This window comes from Anoplopoma fimbria, chromosome 2 (genome assembly GCF_027596085.1).
Source record: "Anoplopoma fimbria isolate UVic2021 breed Golden Eagle Sablefish chromosome 2, Afim_UVic_2022, whole genome shotgun sequence".
In the NCBI taxonomy this organism is placed as follows: Eukaryota; Metazoa; Chordata; class Actinopteri; order Perciformes; family Anoplopomatidae; genus Anoplopoma; species Anoplopoma fimbria.
The window spans coordinates 24,217,755-24,237,468 of record NC_072450.1 but is presented as its reverse complement, the minus strand read 5'-3'; the positions used below and the strand labels follow the sequence as shown (position 1 = coordinate 24,237,468).

Sequence of the window (19,714 nt, the reverse complement as noted above, 5' to 3'; positions counted from 1 at the left end):
TGACACTGAAAGATAATTGGTCCACATTTTGACATTATAAGCTGATAATAATTTAACTTTCAATATCCCAGACTTGTGCATTAAATATGGAGGAGAGAGAGACACGTTACCCCGGTTCTGTCACGTTATCAAAGATTTTATGAAGAAAATGGTATTTAGTGTTCGCATTTATAACTTGTGTCCTAAATAATATTTTCTCTGTCATCGAGAAGCTCCACCTGCTGGCAGCAAAACACAGTGTGGTATCAGTGACTGAGTAACTTACAAATTATAATAATTCTGCATCAGTGCATGACTTAACAATTGTATATCTGCTGTTGTTCATCTTTATGCTACAGGTTAAGGTCAGTGGCTGGATTTAATCGTTTTCAAATGGAGCTTTAATTGTGATTGGCTCCGGAAGCCGCTTTGTGGGAACAGCCGCACGATCACAATGTCAAGTACCTCCAGTGTGGGGAAACAATGCACAGGCCCAAAGCTGATTGCCTGTTTTCCTGCTGCAATCTGATTGGCTGTTTGTCAAGTACTGTTGTCGTCATTTGCTGCTAGTTGGCAGAAGTAAGAATTTATGTTGAAGAAGATGCAGTCATCGTGAACAATGTCGATTATCTTCAACAGCACATATCTTAAAACTGGAGATTAAACACGTTGGTGCCAACAGCTACTGGATATCTTTATAGACCAAACCTCTGGTAAAAATAACCATATTTCTTGTGGCATGGTGCTGTTTACCATCCAACCATGAAAAACATGTTGCAACAAAATACAATTAAAGAAATACACAATCAAAATAGTCAAAGAGTTGGAGATGTTTCCATCACTCCCGGCCAGCTTTGAACATAGTTTACTAGTAGATGATTAGAAAGCAATACAGGACAAAATTATATTTAATGCAAATATTGCAGAATAAACCAGTAGAATATAATGCGATGCACACTTCACTGTATTCTCCTGTTGAAACTGTGAACTCAGTAAAGTTCACCTTCAGCAGGAGAGGAGCCTACAGTATACTGTAGCTGAACGATGTCCAGTGAACAGATTCTTTTTTTTTTTTTTTTTTTTTTTTTTTTTGCTGAATGTGAGTTTCCAGGTTGCTAAGCCAGGCTGTTGTGTTTTTCATTCACAGTGGTTATCCTATAGCCTCGAGGCCCAGTCTGTATATATAGACATGTCTGCAGTAAACTTGCTGTGGCAGCAAATTTGAGGCAGCGTAGATTGACAGTGACCTGTCATGCTGTTCACTCCGAGCTGCCGAGAAGACAAGCGTGACAACAAACTGTACAATGTTCTATGTTTGCGTCCCAGCAAGCAATAAACCATACAGTGATGATTTCCCAAGGGGAACGAACAGCAGTGTTGATTGTTCAAACAGAATGAGTGAAATTCTGCGTGCAATTATATTTGTCAGTAACTCCACCATATCTGTATGTGCTGTGCGCTTGGAATCCATGTTTTATCTACTGGTGTTACTGTGAAGCACTTTGTGACCGGTGTTAAATATGTGATAAATAAATATACAGTCCTACTTACTTACATTTCCACTCTTAACCTTTTGTTATTTTGAGTGTGAAGCATGGTGATCATTGCTTTACATTTATAAATGAAACATTTCACATCCTCAGTCACATGACACGATGTGTAAATCTCAAATCTATATAGAGAAGTCAACTGACACAGAAGCTTGGTCGTGGTGAAATGTAGCTAAGTACATTTACTCAAGTGATTTACTCAAGTCTAATTTTAAGGTACTTTTATTATGTGTTTCCATGTTATGCAACTTTTACTTCTCGTACAAACCATCGTCTCCGAATTCACATCAGGTGTTATCTGTAAATCCTGAGAAGAACGAAATTGTGCGTGAATAAACGTTTCTGACCATTTTCACTGCCATTTCCGCATCACCTTTTATTATCTTGAACATTTGAACCAACCATATTAAGAGACATACATTTGAATAATCAGAACATGGAATTTTTTTTGCTCTAATCAGTAAAACAAACAGAATGTACTGAGATTCAATGTTATAAGAAGGCTTCAATTATCAGACAATACAAGCGTTCAGGCTCCCTAATGTGGCTCAAAGGTATCCTGCAGATATAAATGTTAACTTTCCCATGGTTAGTTACATTTTGAATGCAGGACTTGTCCTTGTAGCAGAGTATTTTTACAACATATTTTTGCCACTTTTTTTTAGGTAAAGCATATGAAAACTCTCAACACATGCAAATATTTAACTTTACTTGTTCCTCCACTACAGTTGATGGTTATTTTGTCACTTACATTGAAACCACATAAAGAGAATGCTTCACAGCTGATAGAGACAGGAAGAACAATTCCAGCAACCAATACAGTTTCACTGGATATGTGGGCATTGAAGTATTGTTTACAGTAAGACAGACGGAACAAAAATGTGAACCTGTCCTCTTTAGTCAACAGGATAAAACCGGCTGTGTCCACAGGAAGGCGCTGTTGCATCAGATTAGTGTTCCCAGGAGTTTTAAGCAGGTGCACTGCCTTTGAGTGGATCTGCTGCTCTGGTTGAAACATGATCAATGAACATAATGGCACTTCAGAAGCACAAATAAATAAAAGGATGACATATCAAAACAAGCCTGAATCTGAGCATTTACGAGTGTCAAGCTAACAAATAAAATGCTAACCTGAGGCCAGAGTACTGAGAGATTTCTCTGGATTCAAAAATAGTTCTGAATCATGTCTTTATTTTATTGATGTTTTTAGTAGGTGATTGCTCCATTTGTTTCAGAGAAAGAGAGTATTACACTATCTTCTGGTGTTGGTAATAAATCCAAATAATAAACCTTGCCCTCGTGTCTTATTTCTTATCAGCGTTTAGGGCCTAACAGTGCGTGACTTGTGTTTTTTCTGGTGCTTGGAAATCCACCGCCACAAGATAAGAAGGTTGAAGCTATTGTTTCCTGATTCCTTGACGTTTGTTTAAGAAATTACACTTCAGTTAGAAAATCAGTAGAAACAACAAGGAGCCCAAGTGCAAATGAGCAAACACTTTATCCTCCACTATCTTATCTTATGTTAATGACAGTGATAACGAACACTTTATTCATATGGAACCTTTCAAAAACAAGCAATAAAAGTAAATAAATTCCAAGAGATCAAATCAAATCAAATAATTAAACAATTACAGAAATTTCCATCAGTTGAGGAAAAGTCATACACTATAGATGAGTTGTAAGAAGATATTTGAAAGAATACGTCTTGTCTTATATTCCAAATGCACAGTGAATGGAGACAATTCCTTCTATAGTTGCTCATCAGTTCATGTTTTTAAATGTAATGTAATATGTTTATTTTATTTATGATAATGTAGAGATTGGTCATCCTGCTTGCTCATAACAGCAGGCTTTTTATTTTTGGACAAAACGTTTTTGTATATGTGTTTCATTTTGACAGGATGATATCTTTTTATCTGCTCACCACACAAATAGAACTACCTGTACAGCTTTCCAAAGAGATTATGTGTCTATTTTGCAACTGATAATGTACCAAAGTATAACAAAGACTCTCCCCTTATGCGAAGACAGCCCAGCGATGTTCATCTTATCTGTAAATGAGAACTCAGCTACACCCTCAGTTACAGCTCTGCTGTCCAAAGGCCAAGGCAGCGCAGGAGGTTATTGAAACTGTATAACAGAGAACAGTGTCACTCCTTCTCACAGTTAGTTTGTGTGTGTGTGTGTTTTGGACGGAGGGTGCTGAAGCAGCCAAGATGTGTGCTAGGGTTCTGGTAGTGTTGCTGGCTGTGTCCTGCGCTGTTTCTGCTCAGTCAGATGTGGAGAACAGGGCGAAGGTGTTCCTGCAGAAGTTCGACGTGGAGGCCACCCAACGTATGTACCAGTACTCGCTGGCATCATGGGCCTACAACACCAACATCTCCAAGGAGACCTCGGACAAGCTGGTGAGCATTCAGAGACCTTTTTGAAATACAGATGGAGGAGCTGCTGTAGATTGACAACTGTATTTTGATATGGCACTTTTCATTCTACCCAGTCAGAGCAGGGGGAAATATGGGGCACTTTCTACACCAACATGTCAGAGCAGTCCCTGCAATTCCCCATCGACCAGATCAACGATCGAGAAATCAAATTACAGCTCATCTCCCTACAAGACAAAGGCTCTGGTGCCCTATCCACAGATAAAGCTGCACGTGTAAGACTTATTTTCATTCTGTTTGGATATGTCTTAAAATAGGCTCTTCTCATGTTTGTAAAAGCTGAAAAAGACACATTTTCTGAACTACTTCATTTCTTCATCAACCTAAACACTTCAGTCTTGCACTTTCTCTTAAATCTACTTGCAGCTCAGTAAGGTCATGAGTGAAATGAGCACAATCTACAGCACGGCCACGGTGTGTCTAAAGGACGACCCCGTTAACTGCCAGACTTTGGAGCCAGGTAGGACTCTGTTTATAAGGAGCGGTTATGGCGATGTGGCCGCCTGCTACTGTCAGATAAAGCAGTTTATAATTAACATTGTCACTGTGAAAAGGAAAATGTCTTTTATCAAAGATTTTGAACAGAGGTTTTACCAAGATAATGTAATGCATTGTGGGGATTATATGAAGATCACTTTTATACTGTTTAGTTCTTTAATTTTAAACAGGAAACAGGACAAATACAGGATCACACCTGCATGTTTTCAGTTGAAAGCACACTCAAACAATTACAATTTTGAGGTACTTTTACTTTCTTTGACTTTTAACTATTTTATGCCACTTTATACTTCTACTCCACTACATTTGAGAGCAAAATATTGTTCTTTCCACCCCACTTAATGTATCTGATAGTTATAATTGCTTCTTACTTTTCAGTTTCAGATTTACATTAAATACTGTGTGATGAGCTTATAAAATGCAGTACATTGTAACTTTCTCTTTTTTGAAAGATTTGATTAAAGTCAAACATTTCTTCATTACATCAATGAACACTGACTTGCGTGCTCCTCTGTTTACAGGCCTGGAGCACGTAATGGCCAACAGCAAGGACTACTTTGAGCGTCTGCATGTGTGGGAGGGCTGGAGGAAGGAGACGGGGAAGAGGATGAGGCCTCTCTACGAAGACTATGTGGATCTGAAGAATGAAGCTTCCAAACTAAATGGTGATACAGCTAAAAAGAATACATGGCACTGTGGCCAATGCCGATGTTTACTTGATGATTTATAATGTTTTTAAACTTGATCGGTTCCTCTCTGACTCACACTCTGACACAGCTTTTGAAGACTATGGAGCTTACTGGAGATATAACTATGAGACCATTGAGGAGGACGTTCCGTACAAGTACACCGGGAATCAGCTGATGGAAGATGTCCGTTCTGTGTACAAAGAGGTACGTCTAATATCAGTGGATTGAATGTCTTGTGTGTCAGAGCACCTATAGCAAATAGAGGAGGAATGTACTGTTTGTTGTTGATTGTGTGAAGTAATTGACAACAACTGTTTACAGACCCTGCCCTTATACAAGGAGCTGCATGCCTATGTGAGAGCCAAGCTTATGGAGGTCTACAAAGGACACATTGATCCACAAGGACCTCTGCCAGCCCACCTGCTGGGTATGTCTCGTTTTTCCTAAAAAATGAATAGTATATAAATGGAAAAATTGTATAAAACGAGTCTGCTGTGCAGCAGTAGAGCAAGTGGAAAAGTCCGACAAATCTGTACAGTAACTCATCATAAATCAACTTATAACATGATCTTACGGTGCATTAAATGTCACCATATTAAGAATACATCCTCAGAGCAGGAAGATTTGAAAGTACAATGAAGTTTAAAAGAGACAGTTTGCCCCAAACAAAAATAATATAAAAAAATGTTTTCTCTTACCTGCTGTAGTGCAATTTTTTAGTTTAGATTGTTTTGGTGTCATTTGCATACTTTTGGAGATATCAAATGTAGAGATGTCTGCCATCTCTCCAATATAATGGCAGAATATGGTGCTCGGCTTGTCGTGCACAAAGCGCAAACTTTTTTTTTTAAAACTCAACAGCAATGTCTCTTTCCAGAAATCATGACTTGGTTACTCAAGATAATCCAGAGACCTTGCCGTGAGCAGTTTAATGCAGGAACCACAGTAGAAAAAATAGTTCTGTGGATTATCTAGAATTATCTTCATTTTCTTGAACTTCTGAATTCTAGATAAATACATAGCACTACAGGTAAGCAGAAATACATGTATTTCTTTATTTTTGGGGGTTAACTTTTCCTTTAAGTCCCAGTTCAGAACTTGCTCATGCCCCTTTTGTTGCCCCTGTGTGACTTCCACCTACACTTTGTTTATCTTAGAATAAAGAGGATGAAGAACCAGAGGGACAGCTTGTAAAATGAGCTTTACATGTGTTTTTTAAAGTTTTAAAGTTTTCATGTTTTTGAGGTTTGGTAAAGACATATTTACTCATTTGTTTGGTTGTTTAAATGTAACAACACAGGGGAAAAGAAAAAGGAAAAAGACACAGAACTGTTGTGACATAATGGATATATTCAGTGTTTAGCTGAAACTGGTCTACTATAGGATAGATAGCTCATTGTCTCCTTGGAGTACTAAGAGTTAGAAATAATTACCGTATGTGTTGATTGTTCAGGTGACATGTGGGGAAGATTCTGGACCAACCTGTACCCTCTGTCAGTCCCCTACAATAAAACAGATATTGACGTCAGCGAAGCGATGGTGAACCAGGTACAACTTAATTGATTCTGATATTCTGTGTTGTTAAAATGTACTGCATACATTATATTGCATGCAATGATAAAGATATTAAACAAACAAGACACTAATATCCTCTATTGGAAGTGAAACCGTCCGTCAAATGTCAATTTGAATTTCAGAAGTGGACTGAGCGTCAATTTTTCGAAGAAGCAGAGAAGTTCTTCATGTCTGTGGGCCTGTACGAGATGTTCCCAAACTTCTGGAATAACTCCATGTTTGTGAAGCCTGAGGACGGACGCAAAGTGGTCTGTCACCCCACAGCCTGGGACATGGGAAACAAAAAGGACTTTAGGTAGGAAGACCCACAGAAGCACAAATTAAGAGCATATTCTGCATATATTCATGTTCAAAAAGCTTACATTTGGGACGGTTGATTTAATCAAAAGAAAGGTCTTTGTAAAAAGGATTTAAAGGGTTTTGTGTGCTGTGTTGAGACGACTTATCTAATAACAGATCAGTACATGAGAGCCATTAATATGAACTTGCTGGAACAATAATGTCAATTAATCTCTGAGTCATTCTTTCCTGCTGATAAAGATAACTAAAGTCTTTATGTTGTCAAACGTATTGGGCTTCAGGGTCTGACTCATCAGAAACATGTTATTGCACATGTTCTCTTAAAGAGTATCTGATATGCTATCATGCCATGTCTTCATCCCCACATTATAACTGCCTGTGATGTCTTCAGGATCAAAATGTGCACAGAGGTCAACATGGACAACTTCCTCACAGCGCACCATGAGATGGGTCACAACCAGTACCAGATGGCCTACCGTAACCTGTCCTACCTCCTGAGGGACGGAGCCAACGAGGGATTCCACGAGGCCGTAGGAGAAATCATGTCCCTCTCTGCAGCAACGCCCAAACACCTGCAGAGCCTGAATCTCTTGCCTGCGGACTTCGTTTATGATAATGGTACAACTGATTGTTAATTACTCTGACAATTATCACACCAAATAATTTTGGTTCTCCAAAACACTAAAGATGCAATAATCCATATTTTGATAATATCAATGGATGAAATGACATTAGCCCCATTTAAGAGTGTCTTGTTTCCAGATAAAATCCAGATGAGACTTAAGACACTTTCCTTTACACATACACTGTTGGCCAGATCACAAATCTGATGATAAATGGATTTGTTTTTCTACTACTACTCGTAAACCAACGCAAAGACATGAATGCATCATGCAAATTGTTGCTGCTGTTTTTCCTTGTTGCTTTAGTGAGACAGAAAATAATAGCTAATATTAGTGTAAAACGGCATCAAACAGTAGACAGATGCCGTAAATGACTAGTGGGTGAATCTTAAACTGCTAAATTTTTTTTACTTTGGCTCTGTTTTACAGAGCTTATAGGGATGTGAATATTGGATTTACAGTATCATCAGGTTGCCAGAGACTCAACTTCAAAGGTCTACTAAAGTTTTTTTATATCAATTTAGTTAATATGTCAATTTTGAGCTTACACTGACCCCAAGTGGCCAAAATAAATGCAAGTTTAACTTTTGTTTAACCCTGCCTCAAAATCAAAGAATGGTTTAAACAATATTCTGTTAATCCAGGACAATTCACCCAGCAAAAAGCCATAGAAATCACCAATCTGCACATACAATAGGAAGTTGTCACCCGATGGGGACTGAACAAACTGACTGAACTGAGTTCTGAACAAACCAGAGCAGGTATGAGTAATGTGTCTCTGGGTTGCTGCCCTCAAATGGCATGTAGGATAAAAATAGCTTCACCACTGTTGTGGCCACCAGGACAGACCATGTCACACCTGTATTCGCCCGTTTACTGCAGTGAAACCAGATAATCAAGCAGAACATGACCTTGGGCCTTTTGCTAACTGTTATACAAACTCTCATCTACTTACAGAGTCTGACATAAGTGTCATAAACAGCATATCAAAGGCAGAGGGCTAAAAACTTCTCAGCTTTTTTTTAACTTCTAAAATTATGTTCTGACGAGCTTCCTGAGCCTTTTCACTTCCTGCATCTTAAAATGTTTTGTGTTTTTTTGCCTTGCAGAAACAGAGATCAACTTCCTGCTGAAACAGGCGCTCACCATCGTGGCCACGCTGCCGTTCACCTACATGCTGGAGGAGTGGAGGTGGCAGGTGTTTGCAGGGAACATCACCAAGGATAATTGGATGAAGCGCTGGTGGGAGATGAAGTAAGCAGAGACTTATGTGAGGTGTCTGCAAATAATCCAGTTAATTTATGCAGCCTGTAAAAATTCACGGATAAATTGTATAAAAAACCTGCTGACGTATTAATCCCTTTAATCAAATATGATCATGATGAGATCAGAGGTGAACACACTGCAGGCAAGTGTTTCCTTTCATGTTGTGTGAGCTCAGCGGCTGCTTCACTGCGGTTACAGCATGGGCCTGAGTCAGTGCTGACTCTCTGTTGTCGTAACAGGAGGGAGCTGGTGGGGGTGGTGGAGCCAGTGCCGAGAGACGAGACCTACTGTGACCCGCCTGCTCTGTTCCATGTGTCTGGAGACTATTCTTTCATCAGGTAACACTCCCGCTGTAGAGCTGTGCTTCCATGAAATATAAGCATAATGATTATAGTAATATGATAATAATAATAATCTTCAGCCACTCCATATCTGTACTTTCTCGAAATCAGTTACTGTTCAGTTAGTGTTAAGTCTGTTCTATGGCTTTCAGGGGAATTTTTTAACATTTTCAACATAAAGAAACATTAGCTTTTGGTGCAAAACCATTTCTTAAATCTTTTCAAACCCTTTCAAAAGCAAGCACTTTTTACTACTGCATGCATGTTTTCTTTTCACAATTTTTGTTTAAATAAATGTGTTTTGCCTTCTAGTTTTCTATTATGCTCATCAGTTTTTCTCACAAAGACATGCTTTAGATGGCGTTGAGCTTTACTCTTGATTGTGGCCGTTGGCTGCATACGGCAAAATGGAGAATAACACACATTTGCAAACAAGACAGACTAGCTGAGAAGTAAAGCCATCAGAGAGATTAAATGTGCTGCTGATTGTAAATACAGGTACTTCACGAGAACCATCTACCAGTTCCAGTTCCAGAAAGCGCTCTGTGATGCGGCTGGTCATACAGGTGCCCTGTCTACATGTGACATTACTGACTCTAAACCAGCAGGAACCAAACTGAGGTACAAATGACTTCCTGCTGCTATCGGAAGGCTGACACAGAATCAGATGTTGTTGTTTTGGTTGTCCATGGGAAATGCAATAGTAATTGCTCATCATCATCATCATTATCAATGGTTTTTTTTAGGACTATGTTAGAGCTGGGGAGGTCCCAGTCCTGGACCAGGGCTTTGCAAACGATATCCGGTGATGTTAAGATGAACGCCAGACCTCTGTTGGATTATTTCCAAAAACTTCATGACTGGCTGAAGGCAGACAACAAGAAACACAACAGGAATGTTGGCTGGAAGACCGAAATAGATCCAAGTGAGTGCAAACAATACTCACATTGAAGGTTATTATCACCACTAAAATAAGAACCAATTTATTAAAGTATGAGTTTGACATTTCGAGTAATTCGCTTATTATCTTTCATGTCAAGAGTTGTGTTGGATAATTATGCTACGACTAGCAGCTGGTTAGCCTAGCTTAGCACAAAGAATGGGAACTGGGAGAAACAATTAGCTTGGCTCTTTAACAGCACCTCTAAAACTCACTAATGAACAACAAAAAAAGTAAAAAAACAAAACGTTGTGTTTTTTTTCTTTTCTTGTTGTAACAATGACATTTTCAGGACAACCATAGTTGCCCATACCATAATCATAGTCTACACATTACCCCCCTTAAATCCACTGTGTGTTGTTTTAACACTGGTTTTTGTACAGTACGTACAAAGCAGATATAATGTGTTAATTTGTTTTAAAGTGGCTGGTAGGTGGATTTTATTGTCTTTGGACAGATTTAACTTTTTCGAGCTTCGTATTCATTTTATAGATGTGTATAAATCTTCTCATCTTATTCTTAAAATAAGCATATTGCCCAAAATTCCGAGCTTTTCCTTTAAGCCTCCCTTCTATACTGCTTTGTTTCCTACACAGCAAACATAACTGGGTTGAGTATATCTATCCTGCTACAGTTGATGTAGCATTTAAGTCCACACCAAACACAGAGATTTGAACTGTTTTGATAGATGTGAAAGCTTTTCCAGAGGCATTTAAAACCCTCTCACCATTATGTAATAACTATGACAAATAGAAACTTCTGTTATTTCTGATGAAATATTTGCACTGCCACTTCACACAAGGGTACTGATGTAAAAAAAAAATCCCTAAGGACATTTTTAAGGAACCAGGAGAAAAAACCCAGACTTAAGTCACTGCTATCTCTTTGAAAAATATTTGCATGACCAAACCACATTACCTCATTACTAAAGTGCGTATTTCTTGAAGAAAATGGTTGTGATTGCAATTTGTTGGAAATTTTACTCTTTACTGCATGTTTCATGCCTTTTAATATCCAGGGGGCCCGTGTGCACCAAGTCTGATTGTATCATCAATTTATACCTTTACTATAATTCCCCCTATAGCATCAAATTGTATAGACATGTTCACCGTCTCTTTCTGTACAAGTGACCCAGAAATTGGTTGCTATGAGATGATGCATTCAAAAGTTTGGGCAGTTTAAGTGTATTATAGGCCAACGCACCAAAATTATTTTGACAAGCGGTGCGTGATATCGAAAAACGAATGCATGAGCTGTGTTTATGGTCAGAAAAGTGTTTTAGGTGCCATGTTTGGTGAAGATTTAATGAAATCTATTCATCAAACTGAACGATTTGATGTTGTTTTTTTACAGATTCAGGGTATGCCATTAAAGTGAGGCTCAGTTTGAAGGCTGCCATGGGTGATAATGCTGTGAGTATTATTAATCATTATCAGAATAGTTATTAGAGTATAAGGGTCGTATTTTGCACCTTGGAAGTGAACTTCAGTCAGTTGATATCATGGCAAATATTAATCAACTGGAATGTGTTTCAGTATACCTGGAACGACAACGAGCTGTACCTGTTCGAGGCCAACATTGCATACGCTTTGAGGCAGTACTACAGCCAAAAGAAGGAGTCCCTCATCTTCACGTCAGTACCATCCTGAGAGCACAAATATATGAAGATACTTAATGCTTTGTTTTCATCTGAAACTTCATCTCTTGTTACCACCATTTGTTTGAGAGCTGTTCTGTTTTTTTTTACCGACAGAGCGGAGAACGTCATTGTCAGCAATGAGACTCCCAGGATCTCCTTCTACATTAAGGTCACCAACCCAAACAATACCAGCACTTTTATCCCAAAAGTTGATGTGGAGGCGGCCATACGGTGAGTCACAACCTACCTTCAACACGGGACAAGTGTAATTTGATTACATACGGCATGTTCCAAAACACTGAGTGCAGGATACTTATTTTCTACGAGCCCCTGTGATAGTCAAGCTTATTCAATTTTTAGTCACACTTCAGTTCTGGTGATGCCAATGATGGTGTGTCCGACCTTCGCTTTGGTCCAGACTGAAGTATCTCAACAATTATTGGTTGATTTGCCACAAAATGTTGTACATGACCTTCATAGTGCCCAGACGATGAGTCCTACTGACTTTGGCGATCATCTGACTTTCCCTCGGGCGTCATTAAAAGGTCAATGTTCAAGTCTCAACAGCTACTGGATGGATTGGAACATAACTTGTACAGAGCTACATGAGTCTCAGAGCATTAATCTAGCATCACTAGACACAACTATTTTGGTGCAGACGTTCATGAATGTTGTTAAAAGCCTCACCGAGCTGTTAGCATTCTAGTTAAATTGATTTTATTTATGTAATCAATTCAGTGTGACCTTTCAGTAGAGACAGTTGATAAGTGTGAGTAATAATAAACTCATTTTGATATTGATCCCAGGTTATGTCGAGGCCGAATCAACGATGCTTTCCAATTGGATGACAAGACGCTGGAGTTCGAGGGTATCCTAGCAACGCTCGCCCCTCCTGTGGAGCAGCCGGTGCAGGTGTGGCTGGTGGTGTTTGGGGTGGTCATGGGAATCGTGGTGATGGCGGGCGTCTACCTTGTCATCTCCGGTGTCAGAGAGCGCAAGAAGTGAGTTTTTGGTCTCGAGACTGAGACCCATCTATACAGTGTTGGACCAGTTTGCTTCCAAAACTGTGAGAGATAACTGCGTGTTTCTTGTGTTTTTGTAGGAAATCGGCAAAGCCGGCAATGGAGAATCCTTATGAAACTAACAGTGATGGACAAATTAACAAAGCCTTTGAGGACAATGATGATGAACAAACTGGTTTCTGAGTCAACTGAAGAACAGAGGGAAGGAGTCCTCAAAGCTAACCTTTCATCAAACATCAACATAACTGCAAAATGTGTATACGTGTTATAAGTTTTAATTTATCAGGTTATTTTATAGTGAATACCCTTGTAAAACAGCATTCTTAATTACACGTAATTGTAGTATACAAAATATAACTCCATGTGAGTCTATCTGCCTTGACTGCTATTTTGTTTGTTGTTTGTTATGTTTTTTGTATAAATAATGGACATTTGCCTTGTATTATGTGTATATTTAAATTATATGAAATTTTTCTCTTTATTAATGTATATCAGAAAGTGTTCAATAAACAAAGTTATTATCACATCAACTTTATTTAGATTAATAAATTGTTTAATTTACATCCCCTGAACACAAAATATCAACACTTTAAAAGAAACAACAACAATCAGCTTGAAGGTCACCTTAAACAACAAATCTGATTACAGGCTTACACGCACACTAAACATTGTTTTAATTATATATAGTTGTATGATACATATCTACACACTTCTGCGATAGCAGAATTTGACACAGTGACATAGGTCTTTCTGTCACTGGCCCAGGTCGCTTAAACAAAAGAGCTCATCTCATGTTATTTGTTTTTGTTTTATACCAAGTCCCACAGAATATCCTCAAGGGACTTTTAATGGTAAACTTGACTGACAACTGAGAGCACGTCTGAAGAAAGTGACTCCCCCTCAAGTCTGAATGATGAAGAGGAAGGATTCTTCTCCCCTGCCTCCATCCAGGGTTGCCATTTCCACTGAGTTGGAGGTGTCTATTTGGATAAACCAGCCGCTGTGCAGAGCCGACTCAAACGTCCGCTGTCTGGTCACCTCGCTCTTTGTGTAGAAGACGAAGGAGAGGGCGACCTCGTCGCTCTTGGAGATCTTCTTCAGCCTCTGCTTCTCGCAAGTCTACAGGAACAACAGACACGTGGACATCAGTCACAGAAACCACAGATTGGCTCCTCAACATCCTGTCAGTAAGGTGATGGCCAAATACCTGCATAATAACTAATGACATTCCCATCAGCCTCAGCTGAACTTTGTGTTTAGTGCTGATTAAATACTAGCATGCTTACACACTAAACTAAGATGGTGGGTAAACATTATACCTGCTAAACATTAGAATTGCCCCTTTGAGCACTGTTAGCTTGCTGATGTTAGCAATTAGCTTAAACCACCGCTGTGTATATGTACAGCCTCACAGAGTCGCTAGCATGACTTTAGACTTGCTACTTATTACTTAATTACATACCAGTGTCCTTAAAGCTTTGCCAGTGCATATTGTTCAGAGGTGGGAGCGAGTCATTTCTGATAAAGTAGCCTAAATCCCAGGTCAAGTTCCTAATCCTACACCTTGGGTTTTCCGAACCTAATTTGTAGTAAAACATAGATGTGGCCGGATACACATGTTGTTGTGTAGTATATTAAAATAGAATGAGGGCGTTATCCGTGAAATTCTGTGTACTTGAAGAATGCAAACATAAGGGGAAATTATTCTACTTTCGGCCCTTATTTTCCAATGAATAAAACTTATCTGGCAGTAACCACTTCCCTCTTTTTCCTCTGTCACTCTCTTTTAACAGAGAAACTTCATTAAAACAAGTGTTGCTGATATTTGACCCACTAAACGGAAAATGGCCTCGATATGTGCTCTGTCTGGGAGTAATGCTGCTCAGCCAACAAAGATTTTTCACTTTGATTAGTAGACAAGATTGAGTCATTCAAGTGATGTTGTCTATTTCCAAGTATTTAGTAGCCTCTTCGACATGGCTCATGAGACCAAATGTTGGGCTGTCAACAAATTTGGTCCAGACCAAAGTATCTCAACTCTCAGATGATTTGCTTTTAAAATGACATCATTGTCCATGGTGCCATGAGGATGCATCGTACTGACCTTGGTGGCCCCCTGACTTTCGTCGACCACAACGCCACCAGCAGCAATGTTAACTTCAAATCTAGTGAAATACCTCAACATCTACCAAATGGATTGATACTCATTTTTATAATACATTCATGGTTCTCAGATGTTGAATCTTAATGATTTTGGTGATTCCCTTACCTATCAACCTGTGAGGGACATAAATGTCTCTGCTAAATTTTATGGCAATGCATCCAATAGTTTATTGAGACATTTCACTCAAAACCACACGTTACCCTCACCATGGTGCGAGAGGAAAATAAAGAGGATCACCATAGTCCTACTCTGGGGACCATAAATGCCAAACTTCATGTCAGTCCATGTAATAGTTGTTATAAACTTCAGGAAAGCCAAAAGTGTCAACCTGTTGGTCGCTCTAGAGCAAAAGTCAGGTTGATGCATCTTTAATCTAACTATGTGTACGTGAACTCACGCAGTAACAGTTATTACCTCCGCTTGTAGGAAGACCCTGTCCCCTTCCTTGCAGCACCTGAGGAAGCAGTTGGACTTGCTGAAGTTAAGGACCACTGGCTGTCCTCTGAAGGTGGTGAAAGGAGGAGTTGACTTGTAGTAGTAGATCGTCATCTCCTCTGAACACAACAAAAAATAAAAACAAACAAGGAATTTCACAAATCAATTGAAAATGCAGATTAAAAACTACATTTGTGATCACTGTAAATTAATCAGTAGGTGCCGTGTTGCTGGGCGCTGCGCTGAATGACAAACCTGGGTTCGGTGAAGCATAGATAGCCTTCTCTGAGCAGAGACCTCTGAGGTAATAGTGAGAACCCCAATGTTCGACTGGAGTGTTCAACGACTTCAGCTGGCTGAAACTTCCACCACCTCTTGCAACTGAAAGTGACACAAGGAAAGTTCAAACTAAGCGCATGTTGTTCATAGTTCATACACCTTTTGTACGAAAAACCAGAAAGAGGGTGATTGATCGCTCACTCACTATTTTATCTGTGTATGAATAAGTTTTACTATAAGAAGGGAGTTGCACTGCACATGTCTCTGCTTTCTGATCATATTTATATGTCTAAGACAAGTATCCCCAAGAGTTAAACTTTTCATGAGAGGGTATATTTAACTTACAAAAAACGGTTAAGGTGAACTAAATCCTACAGTTTTCCTTAATTCCAAATAAGTATTTTTCGAGATCCATGGTTGTCACTGGACTGTCTAATGTAATTTTTTTTCTCTGTTAAAAAGGTGATCATGATCTCAGTGAGGATATCTGTACAAATATATATTTGAATGTACAGCAAATAGAAGAGAGATTGGAGAATAAAACACAACTTACTCACCAAGCATCACCTTGCTGGATTCTGAAACCATGACAACGTCATTAAAGGTACATCCTGTCCCGTTACATCCCGGACAGGGGCTCTCGCTGTCGCAGCCCCTCCCGCTCACCACGGAGATGCTGGTTTTCATCATGGATACGATGAGCAGATCCCCCCTCTCCCCATTCTCCTGGTCTTCAGGTTGGCAACCCTCCTCCTCTAAACCCCCGTCCTCCTTTCCGTCCCCCTTCTGCCCCACTCCGTTCTCCTCCAGGTCCTCCGTCCTCCTCATCTCCATGCTGAAACTGAGTACTGTGGATTCCTTGGAGAATGGATGTAAAGTTTCCTCAGCTGGGAAGAACTGCTCAGTGTGCTCCTTCGTCATGCTGGCCTTGTGCACCGTCTTAAGACCGGAGGGAAGGGCGAGAGGAAGTGGATGTCAAGTCAGATTAAGTATGCACTCTGTGTTTCTTTTGTCTGACACTTTCTGTCTGTTATTGGCTGTGTGACAATTCCACCTTAAAAGACCTAAAAACATTGCTACTGTCAAAGTGACGATGTGTGTGTTCTTCCTCTGGTGAACACTGACATTTTATCTAATGTTGACATATTCCCTGTGCAATTCAATGTGTTTCAATAAAAAAAAATCTGTGTTACTGTGTTATTTAAACATCAACAGATAGTGTCATGTCAGCAAAGTTCACCCTAAATTTTGAGGTTCAATCATTCCAATCACTACCAAGATAAAAACAGGTACAACTACTATTATGAAAAGGCTCAACATGAAATATTTTTGCATGTAAATTCAAACAACCAAACATGTATATTCAGTTCGACTTCTAACAATATATATAAATATATTTATTATATATATATATGACTGTAGAAGCCCATGAACTAACCAGCATCGGATTAGCTTCAGCTAACAATTGTGCCAACTCCTCAGGTGTGAGATCCTGCAGGTCCATGCCGTTTATTTGCATCAGTTTGTCTCCTCTCCTGGGTAAAAAACAAAAAAACATATAAGGCATATGCTTTATTAAGCTTTTAATTGTAACTAATGGCTTCATTAACAGGGGGAACTCCATCCATTGGCTGCTCTGTGTTTGCGGTTATCTTTCACTTTTAGCTGTTGCTGCTGAATAAATATTACACCTCTGCACCACATATATTGTTTTCTAAGATTTGTCTTATGGCAACCCAGTCTGTAAATTTTCACCACTTTATCCATTTATTACAACTTATACATCTTTAAAACTGCAGACCTGATCATATCTTAGAGAGTCATAAATAAGTTAATAAAGCCCTTGTCAACTTTTTTTTTCTCAATCATCCTTTTAGTTTTTAAAGGATAAAAGGTGATGTCACATACTCCTTTTGTCCAATCAGGATTTACAAATATTGGAATCTGGATCTGATGACAGCTGGCTGTTTGTTTTCACTCAAGTCTGATCAAAGGACACAATCCTGATAAAGTTTTTGATTATCAAAATAGTTGCCAAACAATCCATTAATCAACTAATTGTTTCAGGTCTACTTATCATTATTAAGTATTCTTATTAGTAACCAGTCTTCCAGTTCTGCTGTTTGAGCTTTAAATCATGACTTAAAACACACAAAAGTAGTCACAAACAAAATGTCTGTTAAACAGAGTGTTTGATTTATACCTGACAAACACTTTTTTACTCGCTCTTTTGTACTTCACATTTTCCACTTCGTACTGGTGCTTTCCTTCATGGATGTTGTGAACGATCAGCACGCCTCCCTTAACAACAGAACCCTGACGTTTAGGAACAAATAAACAAACTTAACAAATCAACACGATATACACAGTCATATCTTTTAAAAAGCATCTCACACATAGCGGGGCTCTGTGTTAAAGATTTTGTCACCCACCTCCAGATCCATGGTGCTGCCAGTGTCTGCTGCTGATAATTCAAAAGACTGAAGCCGTCACCAGTGAAAGCGCCGATATTTTAAAGCCCTCAGTGTGTTTGTGCTTCTGCTTTGCATGAACAGAGGGGGAAGTACAACTGAGAGGCCACTGACACAGTGATGGATGTGGAACTGATGTCAGAAGAGGAAGTGAACAAAGATTAGTAAGCTTAAATTGAATTGGGGATTCGATGTCTGTTTTTTTATTTATTTTTTGTTAGAAAACAGAACTTTACAGTATATTTTCAGCAGCAAAGTTCTCACTGATAAAAGTTAGCAGACAGATGATGTTATCTGACTCCTACTTCTCATTTTTTACTGTACTGTATAGGACAGTAAACACGTCAAATAAAACACTTTTTTATTCTCTTACTGGATGTTCACTACCTTGATTTTAAGCATTACCAATAACCTGAGAGCTATTACAGGATACAGAAATAAGAGGAAACGGTTGATGTCACATTAGACATAGGAACTACTAGAAGACTATCACTTCCTCTGTGAAGCTAAATAACCCTGTAGTGGATATCAATTTATACCATGTGTGGTTCTACAAAGTCCACAACATCCACAACTGTCCAACTAGAAACGGAAGAAATCATTAACGGTTTTTCACAAACTGTAATAGCCAGTTTGTCACTGTTTGGCTTCATATTACATGCAATTATGTCAGATTGTTTTTTTATTAAAAGGTGAATATAGTAAACAAGAAATGCTTATATAGCCTTTATGTTTGACCTTTTAGCTTTGATTTTATTTAATAATTGTGAACTGCTTTCAATAAAAGCACCTGTTCAGTGTCTAAAAGTGTTGCATTCTGTATACTACTCATACTTATACCACACTGTGTGAATACCCTACAAGAAAAGAATCCTCTATTCAAAACCTTACTTAAGTTAAAGTATGTCAGTACTATCAGCAAAATTAACTTTAGGTATCAAGTACTCATTATGAGGTAAAATGTTTCCTCTCTGTGTTTTATTAATATATATGCTTTTTTTGCTGCATCAATGCCTTTTACTGCTGTTTTTAACTCCTTTATTTGCTGTTTGCTAGTTTAATATACAGCAATACATAATATGCTGTAAGATCATCACGTGTGTACCATTGCTGTCCTATGAGAACAACAAAAGAAAAACAAGGTTGTGAAAAAAGCTAATTTGAAAGAATTAGTAAAGTAGACGTATAAAGTAGCATCAAACGTAAATACTAAGGTTTGTGCTTAAGTACAGTCTTTGAGTAAGTAAGGTTAATAGGGTACTTAGTTACCATCTACCGATGATACCACTGTGCTCTATTGTTTATTATTGGGTGTGGTATCGCTATTGTTTAGTGGCTGTTAATGTTGAAATCTCTCCTAGGCTGGTTCCTCCATACCTGTGTATGTGTATATTTAAAACCTCAGTGGAAAGTTTTCTGCATGTTTGTGGCCAAACAAACAAAACAGTTCCCACATTTGTATAATACAGTGCTCCAAAGCACTACTCAAAACCTCCACCGTG

General features: G+C 38.8%; 2 protein-coding genes across 2 annotated transcripts; one reads left to right on the top strand and one right to left on the bottom strand.

Annotated features, from left to right (window-relative positions):
- The first annotated feature begins 3,745 nt into the window (after positions 1 to 3,745).
- ace2 (angiotensin I converting enzyme 2) lies at positions 3,746 to 13,388 on the top strand. Its single transcript, XM_054617874.1, has 18 exons — positions 3,746 to 3,934; positions 4,027 to 4,185; positions 4,337 to 4,430; positions 4,990 to 5,133; positions 5,246 to 5,361; positions 5,479 to 5,584; positions 6,611 to 6,705; positions 6,855 to 7,027; positions 7,424 to 7,650; positions 8,765 to 8,909; positions 9,161 to 9,259; positions 9,761 to 9,883; positions 10,009 to 10,187; positions 11,556 to 11,614; positions 11,738 to 11,835; positions 11,956 to 12,072; positions 12,648 to 12,842; positions 12,944 to 13,388. Exons 1-18 carry the CDS (start codon positions 3,746 to 3,748, stop codon positions 13,044 to 13,046), a joined length of 2,421 nt encoding a protein of 806 aa, XP_054473849.1. The 3' UTR covers positions 13,047 to 13,388.
- Positions 13,389 to 13,433: 45 nt separating this feature from the next.
- On the bottom strand, positions 13,434 to 18,250 carry il1fma (interleukin-1 family member A). The gene is made up of 7 exons (XM_054618819.1): positions 18,174 to 18,250; positions 17,945 to 18,057; positions 17,180 to 17,276; positions 16,299 to 16,680; positions 15,718 to 15,843; positions 15,442 to 15,581; positions 13,434 to 13,982 (listed from the first exon to the last, which is right to left on the bottom strand). Exons 1-7 carry the CDS (start codon positions 18,183 to 18,185, stop codon positions 13,764 to 13,766), a joined length of 1,089 nt encoding a protein of 362 aa, XP_054474794.1. The 5' UTR covers positions 18,186 to 18,250; the 3' UTR covers positions 13,434 to 13,763.
- Between the last annotated feature and the right edge of the window lie 1,464 nt (positions 18,251 to 19,714).